This window comes from Calliopsis andreniformis, chromosome 3, assembly GCF_051401765.1.
Source record: "Calliopsis andreniformis isolate RMS-2024a chromosome 3, iyCalAndr_principal, whole genome shotgun sequence".
NCBI classification, from domain to species: Eukaryota; Metazoa; Arthropoda; class Insecta; order Hymenoptera; family Andrenidae; genus Calliopsis; species Calliopsis andreniformis.
Window position 1 is genome coordinate 18,278,829 of NC_135064.1, and position 12,526 is coordinate 18,291,354.

Below are 12,526 nucleotides of genomic sequence, written 5' to 3' on the forward strand. Positions count from 1 at the left end.
AAAAGCCTCTCCTAGGGCAAGGGAAACTTACCCACGCAGGATTTTCCGTCTGATGAGAGTGCTTTTTCGTCGCCGTCGCAGGCGCAGAAGAAGCTGCCGTCTGTGTTCTCGCAGACCTCGGTGCATCCGCCGTTGTCCACTGTGCATTCGTTGATATCTGCAACAGAAACGAAATTCCTTTTGTGAGCATAGGTGGTGCAAGTCACGGAGAGACTCGTGCTCGTTGCTGAATAGGTATTTCACTGAATGGGTAGTTATGTGTATACAGGGGTACATATCATCCGCGAGCAGGGCCCCTTGTGCGATTCTAGCTTCCATCCTCTTAGAAGTGTATGAGGTATGTACCTCTGACGCGATATACAGAGGATTCCACGTGTCATGCAGGAGGAGGTGAGGTGAGGAAGATTGAATAAAGCTGGCGAAGAACATACAGTACGCGCAGTATTGTCTTGATATAAGTGCACGAAGTTTGGAATCTGTTAAGCATTTAGGGAATGTAGGAGATTCGTTTCTGAAATTAGTTTAGGAACTAGAAACTACGATTCGCCTTCTCGAACGTGGGGACCGAGTAAAGTGAATGAATAGTATCAAGAATGCATGAGCTTGTATCGAGTAAATATTGTATTTGGTGAAAGAGAGTTTCAGAACTAATCTAAGGTTGAAACATTTTTATACTATTTCAAAGTGAAGAGAGGAGGGCAAGGGAACTAATTTAATTTAAGTGAATTCTTTTACACTAAATGAATTTAGCAGACTTAGAGGGACTTTGAAAAATTAGGATTTAGAAGATGAATATAATTTTAATCTTATTTTACAGAGGTAAAATAATATAGATATTAAAGTTCCTCTTAGCAATGCTATGCATAATTTCGGACACGTAAAATGATATTAATATTACACTTCATTGTCATTACTCCTCATTGTCAGAATGAGGGGAACGCTTTTACTTTCCAGTAGATAGAGTTAGTGGTCAGACTGTGAGTGTCCTCTCATCCTGTGCACCCCTTAACTGTCTAAATTGTATTTCGGTGCACTTGTATTTCGCCAAAATTAAACTAAATTTTCCCGAAAGTGGAAGACGAAGTGAACAGATTTTTCTTTATATAAATACAGCTCAACTGTGCATCCCCTTGAAAGCTCACGAACACATGAAATAACTCGCTTCTATTTGAAACCGTATTCTGAGTCCCATATTTAAAAAATCAGTATAGATTCAGCGAATACAAGCGACAGATAACAGCATGGGTTCGTTGATAGAAAAGAACGAGGGAGAGGCTTTGAATGGCTTCTCGCGAACCGTCTCGCATTCTTCGGCGCAGAGCCACCGGCCAGTCAATTGTCCACGCGATGGCGTTAAATTGACCGAAATAGACGTACAAGGGTCGAACAGATTGCGATTGCCTCGGGCGCTTTCAACGACCGCCAAGAGTACTCGACTTCCGTCGCTTTCACGACCGACAGATACATCGTGTATACATACGAGTGGATATGGCCCGCGACGTAGAGTGGCCGCGTGATAATGATGGCCAGACAGAATGGAGGGAAAAGGGAGTGTCCCTTTCTCGAACGGACCTTGATTCCCTGGTTTTGTGAGCAGACTACCCGAGGGGTTCGATGCGTTTCGTTGACGCCTATAGACACTTTTGTCGAAAGGGATGTCAGACACGATGAAAATCTTGAATTTGGGGCATGTGAAAGAAATCGGAATTTAATAGAATACTCTACAATCATGTCATAAATTGTATCAATACTTAGCTTAAGCAAATTTAAAATTTTGATTTATGGCTAGGTGAGTGAAATTTTATAGAAAATTCCTCTGCAAGATCAGTTACGCGATCGATATCTTTTTCCTCTTCTTTTAGATGATGTTAAATTGTCTAAAGTTGATAGTGGGTTATTGTATTTCGTATAGCTTTATTTAGCGAGCAGAAACTTCGATCAATCATTTCAATCTGATATCTAAAGTTTAAGTTAGATTGTCGCTGAGCCTGGACTTAAACGATTCTTAACACGTGCCTGGTATGTATTATTCACGGTAGAAGTTTGGAATCTCAACTTCTGTTTGAACCAGACACCTTTTTATACTGTTTCTTGTGACCTGCACGCGCAGACACATGCCAGACATCGATCCGGCTACCCTGCAGCAGGTGTTTGGAGATAATGCTTTCTCGAGGAGTATCTAAAGGAAAAGCTCAGAATATCATATTTTCATTTCATATTCAGTTTTCTGAAATATTTCCAGCATACCTAGACACTTATCTATTATGAACGTAAATATTATTATTATCTAGAATAATTACGTCAATATTCGTACTCCCTAGAAGCTACTAATAACAATTCAGTATCTCTTATACAATAGTGTATCAAGTTATTGAATAAGCATGTATTAATATTGAACCTTTAGGAATATTATTTTGTCCTATTCTATAGTTTATTCTACTGTATCACATACTACTGTTGCCACTGATAGTAGAAATATGTAGATATTATAATAATATAGAGACCTAATCCTAATCAGATACCTAATAATTATTCACGTAATTTAAAAGCGTCATTCAAATTGAAAATTATTATACATAACTTTTCTCTTAGTCTTCATCTTCTTAAATTTCATATATTTTCCTTTATTGTACTTTCTCTAGAATACACGTATGAGACTACACACTCCATCTTGATAAATTTTCATTCAGTTTAGATACATGTGTTTAAACATATTTGTGGTCCGTTGCTCGAATGAATTTAAAATCGGTCGATGTCGAGTCGAGGCGTTACAATGACGTGTACGTAATATATTACGTTTGACGACGTCAAATATATCGGGCTAATCACCAGAATTAGTGGCGCGTGTGCATTGATATGTTTGATCACACTTTGACGCCGCAATTCATTCAGTTCACTGGCTGGAAAATGAAACGAGTGACGCTGATTTCGGCAAATCATGTGCATCGCGTTAATTGATGGTAGCTTGCTCGAAACGTGGGAACCGTGTTAAAAGCAACACTTCCGTCCTGGTAAATTTTGCGGCGTTTTATCAGTAAGAGAATTTATAACAAATTTTCCTCGATAAAAAGAATTTCGTAAGCAACGTTCATTCAACTTGATGAAATACTTTAAAAATTTACTGAAAATAATTATTCATATCGAGGATGCTTGAAATATTTATATTCAACGTTTTGATTGTCAAATTATAGTTACTAAAGATTATCTTAAGATGTACACTTTAATTAAAAACTATTTCCTTATTTTATTCATGTTATGTTCTCTTTTCTCATATAGTTAACTTTAGCAGACATTTGAGTTAACACTATTCATAGTCGTCTATATTTCTTATGGCAGATTCTGACAAACTTTCAATGAAAGTGCCCTAAATGTTAAAATAACTATTAAATATTTTATTAGCAAAGTGAATTTCTATCTAGTTAACTGACACTGTCTGAGATTACAGTATCATAAAGTCCACTTACTGATCCTAAAATGTTTTCAAAACTCCCATAACAATCTCGTACCGCGTGTAATTATAAATTCAACGTAAGAAGATACGAGAACTCGCAATGGTAATTCGCTAATGCAATTATGCTAATGCACTAGAGGGTTTCCGCTAAGCATTGAAATGAAAATTGGGATATCATAAAACAAATATAAATACTTCAGCACGAGGAATGAATGCGTGCATCGTTCGCATTAGTTACTGCATGCAATACAAAATAAAAAGTTCCCGCGACAAGTGGCGGAAGTTAACTCGTAATGAGACTCTCGCGAAAATAAATGTATTCCGCGCTGAAATGAAACGAATATCCTCGCATTTTCACGAAAATTATACCATCATCGGGATTTTCGAAACTTATAACAATATCTATAAATAAATACCACGCTCTAGCGGAACGATAGAAAGAAGAGCAGGCACAGTGATAGTTAACGATTCTCCAACATCGTGGAAGTTTTAATGTGCATCCAGTTTCAAAGTGCGAAAACTGTAAAAACAATAAAGGGAAATTACTATTTCCTCCGTGTTTCCCAATGCGTGGCCAAGATTTCCCAGCGTTACGGAAAGTTCGAGAAATTTGTTGAGTTCACCGAGCGCGAAAGCAGAAATAATAGCCAAGGTAACTTCCAATGCGTTTCCTCGTTTTGAAAAACCTCGGGGAACAGTGAAGCCACTACGATAATTCTGGAACGAATTTGATCTGAAATCTACACTGAATCGATGAAATAAAATCGAGTGGATAAAGGATAAAATGCTTGAAATATTTAAAAAAAAATGAATAACTCAGTTTGGTAAAAATATCCTATAGAAGTATTAGAAAAATGAATATATTCCTCTTCAAAATCAGATATATTTTAGAAATAAAAATAGATTTGACCTGAAGCTGAAAGGTGTAAAATAACGTGGAAATTAGATTCCGCTGATCAAGCTGCATTTAATATCAGTTCTTAATAAGAATTCAATTTCCATGAAATTTCTTTCACATTTAATAACAGTATTTAATACATACCTATATTTTCATATAAAAATATAGTTTATACCATTTTATGCGATAGAAAGCAATTCTATCTTACTTGAACATAATAGTTATTTAAATAGTGCACAAGGGATAAGCTCTCAGCTGGCCACGAGTATAAAGCAAGTAAAATTCTGTACCCGTACTTCTGCTATCGTTTAGCTTGCAAATTTTCTTCTCCGCTGCGTTTCTTCTCCACACGCGTTCCGCGAATGAACCTGTACAACCCCTCCCAGAAAAGAAACGAAGTCCAACATATCCTTCAGGAATCGTTAAAAACTGCACAGCCCCGTATCGCAGAGATACGCAACTCTGTAAATATTACATCCACTGTACACTTTGCTGCTCCAGAACTGGCACTTGAACTTTTCACCGTCTCGTTTAACAAACAGGATAAAGCGCCCTGCTTATGTAATCGCGGTTCAACTATTTCTTGCGTGGAAGCGAGCGTAAAGGTAAAGCGGATCGAGTCGCGAGGCGAATAAAATACGCGGAGAATCGAGAACGATAGCTTTCCCCGTGCACAATAACGCTTCTCTCTGGTACAGATGCGAAAAAATGATCGTTTTCTTGCAGCCAGGAAGAAAGTCCGCGATAAAAGACTTCGGGGAAACTAATTCAGAATTTCTTGCTACGAAGCAGAAACTTTACGATGTCCTTCACGTACTCGGGTTTTTCGCGTGGAACTTCCCTCGCTCGTCCACCTTCCTCGAAGGATGGAGGACAGCTCCTCCGCGCGATTCTATTCTTTCCTCCTTCCCCCTCGTGCTCACTCGTGAAACGGTTCCAAACTTAAGCCCCGTTAATGAAAGTTCCGCGCAAGAAGTTTGGGTAAACCGAAACTGCGGTTAAGCTAGACGAGGGACGATCCTTCGGGCTTTCAATTGTTTAATCCTGAAGGGGGTGAAACATGTCTCCTTCTGCAAATGGTGGAGTGAGGAATTGTGTCAGGGATTCTTTTTCAGTCGAACCCTGGAAATCATTTATAGGTTGTTTAATTCGAGAAAAGCTGAAGGTTTAAATAATACTTTGGGATATTTTTGTTAAGGCTCATTTGGAAATATACAAATGTGATATTACTGAGAAATGGTACACTGATTTTACTGTGTGTATTGCCCATTTCGAGTGCATGCCAGTGAAATGAATCTACCAGAAGGGACTTTGGAACGCTTTAGTATTCATATTCCGCAAATAATTGAATATTAGGACAGAATGGAATTCATTTGGGACATGAAATTGTGTAGGTACTTCAAAGTTGAATGTATTTATTAATATAAATCTCTATATTGCGGAATAGTAATTATTCACAATTTGAACTGAACTATAGTGGAAATTATTGGCAATGATATGCATAGAATGTTCACTAGAATCAACAGTTTATTGGGTGTATCGATTTACCACGGGACTATTGTTCGGGATTTGGTGGGTTTAATTAACCAATCGATCGAATTAACGTTATTATCTTGATCTCTCGAAAAGTTATAAATGCAATCGCTAGCTCGACTGGGAATAGATCTCCTTTAATGTCTCTAGGGTGAGTGTTCAAGATGTTCATTCAGTAGACAAGAGATCCTTTTACCCCTTACCACCTTCGCATGAGGGTTGTCCACTGATCCTTGATCTCTGACCCATTCCTTTAAAAGAGCTTCTGTCCACTCTTCACTGGACACTCTCGCCTCTCCCCTAAATACTCTCTACTGTCCACAGTTCTCAGTTCTGTCTTAGTCCTCTTCATTCTCCCCCCTTCTCTCTTTCCCCCTTTTCGTGGAGATAAATAGGAGGGAGAGAAGAATGAAAAGAAAAAACTATACAAGTGGAAAAGTGGAACAAAACAATTTAAGAGGAGGAGGATTGATAGAGAGAAGAAATAAATACTTTGATTGTACGATCTAACTTTTGTTCCCTTCGAACAATTTGTATTTATTATAAGAAACACTTTATCGTTCAATTTATTCAATACATAATTATGATACTATAGAATGGACAACCTGAAGAGTAAAAATTTACAATTTTCATAGTTTCCTGAAAGTTGAAAAGTGCTTCGATAATTAAAAAATGTAGAGCTTTTAGAAAATCCATGTATGTACCATCAGAAATAATCAACAAATAAATAGATTCTGACTCCAAAAATGTCACAAAATTGAACAACGCGAATTTATTTTCTATTTGTTAATATCTGTAAAGGTCTTCATGCATCATTATTAAAACTTTCAATGAAACCCAATGAATTGATAGCTCTGTATCTGCACAGTTGCATATTAAATTTTCTCTGTCAGTCACTTTAATACAATTTTCAAAAAAGAGGAGAACCATCCGTGAATGGAGGTAAAATGATTTAAGGGAATTTTATTGAAAGACCATTTTCTCGTTCCGATTACAAGTTGACAGTTTGTTGAAACCCCTACCCTGGGGATAGTTTGTATAAAGGGTAGCGGGACGAGCGCAATGAAAAGACGGGGATAAATGCGACTTTGCTCGGGCGCGCAGTGAAAATGGGATGAATTCATTAATGAAATTATGCTCAGCTCATTATGTAATGTACGAAGCGGTTGTTCCCATTCGAGTAGAGTTAATTGGCGCGAATTAAAAAATTGCAGCCAGTAATTCTCTGATCCTTTCATCGCACCTGAATTCAGACGAGATTAAATTTTAGATTGGTACGCTATAAACTCTGTGAGTCGAGAAGATTAATATTTCGGGAATATTGTCGAAGGAACATTACTACACAATGAGGGATAGCTGATTTCTGAGTTAGTAAAGAGAAAAAAGGTATTCGAAGATGCCTTTCTCTAATTAATTATGGGAGTATCAAGACCTTTTTAACTAATTCGTGATATCTAATTAGAATACTTTGGAATTGCTGCAAAGCATTTTAAAATGTGTATGCAGAGGAATTATTGAATTTAAAATATATGAAACAGGAAAAATTGTTCCTACACCCTTTGAAACAGTCTGTATAGAATAATTTCCATTTTCAACTCATTTTCTGTAGGTATTTAATGTTTTCTTCAAAGCATTATTGTTCCTCCTTGTTGCATAAATGAACGTGCCTTTGTGGAAAAATATAAACGCAACAAGAGGACTTCATCTAATTTCACAAAAGACACAATATGGTCGAATCAGTGAGTGCATATTTAATGCAGTACATGTAATGTTTTAACGATACAACAGGCCGCGATAAAATGAGTTCTGTATAATTATTCATAACGAGTGCTCCGAGATAATTTGTACCTTTGTTATTAACAAGAAAATAAACCCATTGGAAAATAAACTGATGAGCAATTGATTGCAACGTGCCTTGAAAAATAGAAATTGTGTTAATGCAATAGAATCGAAATACTTAATAAAGAATTGGGTTACAAAACATAATTATGGAAAATCAAAAATTGCGTTGAAGTCGACAAGTTGGAATTATAACACTGCTCTACTTTTACGTTGTTCTAACTTTTACTGTTCTACTCTACGATTTCTTAGAAGCACTGCAGACACTACTAATTTTGTAACACTGTCACGCTCAGCAGTCTAAATAACTATCACCTGTCTACATAAATGACAGCTTTATTCCCACTATACTTCACATCTTAAGTCTCGAACACTTTCACCATCACGTCATCCTGTTACAATCACAATAAATAGAGTAGAATCTCAACTAGTCAGGTCTTAATTATTCACAATTTCTCTACAAATCACTGCTATTCGATGTCATAATAGGAGCAAGTATAATAAAGCATCGATTAAGTTTATTATTTAATAGTACAATCCGCTGCAAAAAAATAAAATTAGCTATTCGAGCTAATTTTATCTCATAATTGGGATCCCACTCTATTATTAATTTCTAATTTCACCCTGATTAGCAAATCGCCACACTAATTGGCGACCCCGACCTAATCGACGACGTCAGGCGAGTTGATTGAAATCACCGAACAATAAAATGGTGAATAATCAAACTCTCGGCTGTATTGTTACATACGTGAGCTTCCTAGTCCCCGATGATTCTGAATCTCGATCCGATATTGCAACGGAGAAGCCACCAGCCTACAGAGTCGATCCATGTGCAAACTAATTCGATTACGTTCCCGGATCTTCTAGAGAGGTATTATAGGACGCGACTAGGACCCCAACCCTGGAATCTCGTTAGGACGCTCATCTCCCTATGGGGAATTGTTATCGTGCTACCCATTGGCGATCATTCCGAAATTTCGCGCTACAGAATGAACGACAAACGCGATTACCCAGCTCAAAGAAGAATACCATCCCCGTGACCACGTTTCCCACGGTGCAATCTGTTGCACGGATAACATTAGTCGTTACTCAGAATTTCGTCGTCTTATCTTTCGCAATTTATCTTGAACAATTAGTTCTGTGGGTGTACTATGTTTTGCACTAAAAGGCAAGACGATATAAATCACACTTTTAATCAGTTCTTTTTTCTGAACAACCAAGGGATTAAGCAGTAGATTGATAATGAAATTTTCGTGTGTTTTTAACGGGATGAGAAAATTACAGATTTAATGTGGAAAATAAGTGAAAGAGTTTTGTTAATATAGCATTGGTTTACTCTTCAAGTTTTTCCTCTAGTTTATTCTTCTGTAAGGTTTAGAATATAAGACTTATCAAGCTTTTCTTCTATGTACTTCATTTGTAAGATAGAAATTATGCTCTTAATAGAAAGACGTTAAAGATATATATAAAAATGTATATAACTTATACTGGTTTGCTTCATGACTATAGATTGCACATTCCTCAGTTAACATACACATTCAGAAGCCAGAGACCCATAACTCAAATAATAGAGATTACTCACGTCACTCGGGAGAGTGGATTCACATTAAGGATGAATTAAGCCTTGACTGAGGAAACATGATGAAAGATCGCTGACTGAATCGTGAGAATTGTAATACGATGTTAAAACTGAATGTAATTGTAGGACGAGTATTCGCAGTGAAGAGAATCCACCTGAGACCTTCACTCATCCATCGTTGCTGTTAAATCGCTTGTATGGATTAAACGACTCACCGATGCAAGTTCCATCGGGGGTGGCTTCGTACCCTGGCAGGCAGGTGATGGACAGGCTCTCCGCTATCGGCTGATCTTTCAGTTCCATTGCCTCGGCGCATCGATAAGATCCTGGGGTATTGATGCAACCGTAGCGACACATCTCCGTTTGCAGGTCTGGCTGCGCGCACTCGTCCACGTCTGCAAAAACATCGTCGTACCTTTTTCAGCGGGAAATTTCACCCTTTACAATTGGATGTTGAATCACAGTTGCGTTTGAGGCAAAATTTGCCTGGGATACTATAAATATCTAATTATCTTATCTTTTTCTATCTAGTCACCAGTGGAGTCTAAAGAAAAAAGATTCGATAGAAGAAGAAGAATAAATGAAGATAGAAGAAGACTTTTTTATAACTTTCTCTTCACTCTTCAGCTTCGTTTATAGTTCACTCTGTCTTCTGTACTGAGGAGAAGATCTGTAGCTAACTCATTTTGGAAAATTTCTAGACTTAATGTTTCACTAGTAGTGTTAACATAGTAGCATATGTTAACGTTTATAGTTACTGCAAACTTTTTTGTAATATAACCACTTTGTTGACTGCGTTTACATTCTAATGTTAAAGTATATGATTTCAACAATTGATATCTTGGAAAGACTTGAGAATTCATGTGTAGGTAATATTCTTTGGAGAGGAATGAAAGCTTGTGTAATAGCATTCAGTAAAACTGTGTTAAAATCGAAAGGGGACAAGTTGGCATCGTTTCTGTTCGAGGCCTCGACCCTTTTCTCGCCGCTTCGGGGTCGGCTCTCACACTTTCGACCTTACAAAAGCTCGCTCAAGGGTTGCTCAAGGCACCGCTAGGAGAATGAGAATGAGTGAAATACGTCGAACCATAGTCAGACTTTAGAACTTCGATCACGTTCAGGAATTGATTAAAAGTCATGAATAGCAAATTTACGCATTTGCAAGCTTATACAATGAGATACCTTGAAAAGTGTAATACTGTTCTTTTCAAGGAAATGTCCTATTTACAATTATTTACAAACTGGGCTGCATAAATTGCAAAGTTTTCATATAATTTTAACTTGACGAAAAAGAAACTGAGTTTTTCAATAGGTGTTCACTCATTTATTTTTTAACGCTTAATCGTTGAAATTTCAAAAGGGTTTTTAATAAATTCTTACCTCACTTTTTAAGTTTACTCTAAAATTGTAGAAGAAAGATTCTTTTTGCAATTTTATAGGTATATTTTATGTAGTAGATTAAATATGAAAATTTGTAAAAATGTAGTTACTTATTCACAACCAGAAACATATTAAAAAAGTATAAGAAAGAAGGTAAATGATCAAGAATTAAATCTACACCTTAAAAAACACTCTTTAAAACTTTAATCATCCTCGAATATAATATTCATCCCCTCAAGAAAAAAATAGATAACAAGTTAAAAATGTTAACAAGAAAATTCGATTTCCCAAATTCTTCAAATTGATCAATATTTAATTTCTAAAATATTCTTCACCGCGGATAAGTACTTTAGACCTTTTCTCTTCCTCTTAAGTTAACTTCAACGGGTCCTAAGAAAAATCGCGAGGCGAGAGGTCAACTGGCTTCCAACGCGTCTCAATTACATTGATTTGCGATCGAGCCAGTGCTCTCGTCACACGATAACTCTACGGTCCATCCAATTCATGATCCAATATATTTCGCATTCTCTTCGGATGAATCATCGGAATTCAATAGTTAATCTAATAAAAGGGAGAAAAATGGGTGAAAGATTCTATTACCTTGGCAAGTCTTCCAGTCGTCCTCCAGGATGAAACCGTCAGGACAGAGACAAAATACCCGACCCATCGTCGAGAGACAGGTGTGAGAGCAGCCAGCATTGTTGACGCTGCACGGTCCTGCGTTCTGGCACGTGTGGTTGTCAGGTGACAGGACACTGTCCTGTAAACCCTCGCAAGAACATTCATAGCCACCTAGAGTGTTCCGACAGGTATCTTGACAAGGCCCGTGTCCATTATTCAATAAACACTCGTTGATGTCTGTGTAATAAACATCAAGACAGACGGATAATTCTACTTTCTCCAGGATCACTGATTGAGTTAGCGAGTTAGTTAGAGATATAGAACGATGTAACTGGATGTAAAAGGGTGTCACTTATTTTGAAGTAAATTTCTTTTTTGTAAGTTGTTTAAAAAAAAATAAATCTTTTCTGGAAATAACTATCTTCAGAGCAATTGAACTGTGGATATAGTATTTTATATTAACAAATTTATTTTGCCTTGGAAAGGTTTCCATTAGCAATATTTATGCACAGAAAGTGCACAAATTCTCCACATTATTTGTCAATATTGTTTTTAGACATTCTGTATCATTTTATACCACATTTTCGTTACTAGCAACCACAAGTTATCAAGAAGGCTATGTATTTTATTCAAAAAAGTTTTTTAAACCAATTTGAAAAGCAGTTTAAGCGAACCATACAGTGATAATGGAAATCAATCTTGCAAGTTGCCCATGGTTGAACCAACAATTCAATTCCTGAATATAATTTACGTGCATCCATTTACATCACTTTGCATTTAGTATCCTTGGGACGATAAACGGTCGAATGTAAACAGAAAAGGATGGAGAAGGAAACATATGAGTATCCGTAGTAACGTGAAATTAATAGACACACGAAACAATATTTAAATAAAATATATGACATTCGATAGAGATCGTTAATATTTCAAGGGAGATATGAGCGATGGGGGTGGATTGGGATACCGATAATAATCGCCGATAAAACAGCGGTCTGGTCCGCGATCGTGTTTACACTTGTTGCTTATCGGATGGAAACGAAACACTTGTATAGACGAGGATGTATGTTCCGGTGGAAATCACTCACCCCTGCAAGCGAGCCTGTCCTCGTCCAGCCTCATCCCCCTCGGGCACTCGCAACGAAATGATCCCGGTGTGTTCACACACTTATGCTCGCAACCACCCTCGTTATCCTTGCATTCGTTCACATCTGGATTTCAATGAGTA

General features: G+C 37.1%; 1 protein-coding gene across 3 annotated transcripts in view; it reads right to left on the reverse strand.

The window, feature by feature from the left end:
• The window catches only part of LOC143188625 (uncharacterized), a 103,974-nt gene that overhangs the window by 58,475 nt on the left and 32,973 nt on the right, over positions 1 to 12,526 (reverse strand). For 2 of the 3 annotated variants that reach the window (XR_013003551.1, XM_076392972.1), the window contains exons 6-9: positions 12,387 to 12,509; positions 11,281 to 11,538; positions 9,516 to 9,695; positions 32 to 157 (exon numbers count right to left, since the gene is read on the reverse strand). Coding sequence is in view for 2 of the 3 variants with exons in the window: in XM_076392972.1 (XP_076249087.1) it covers positions 32 to 157; positions 9,516 to 9,695; positions 11,281 to 11,538; positions 12,387 to 12,509 (687 nt within the window). In the remaining variant the exon portion in view is untranslated. The remainder of the gene's footprint in view (positions 1 to 31; positions 158 to 9,515; positions 9,696 to 11,280; positions 11,539 to 12,386; positions 12,510 to 12,526) is intronic. The other variant, XM_076392973.1, reaches the window with a different exon arrangement.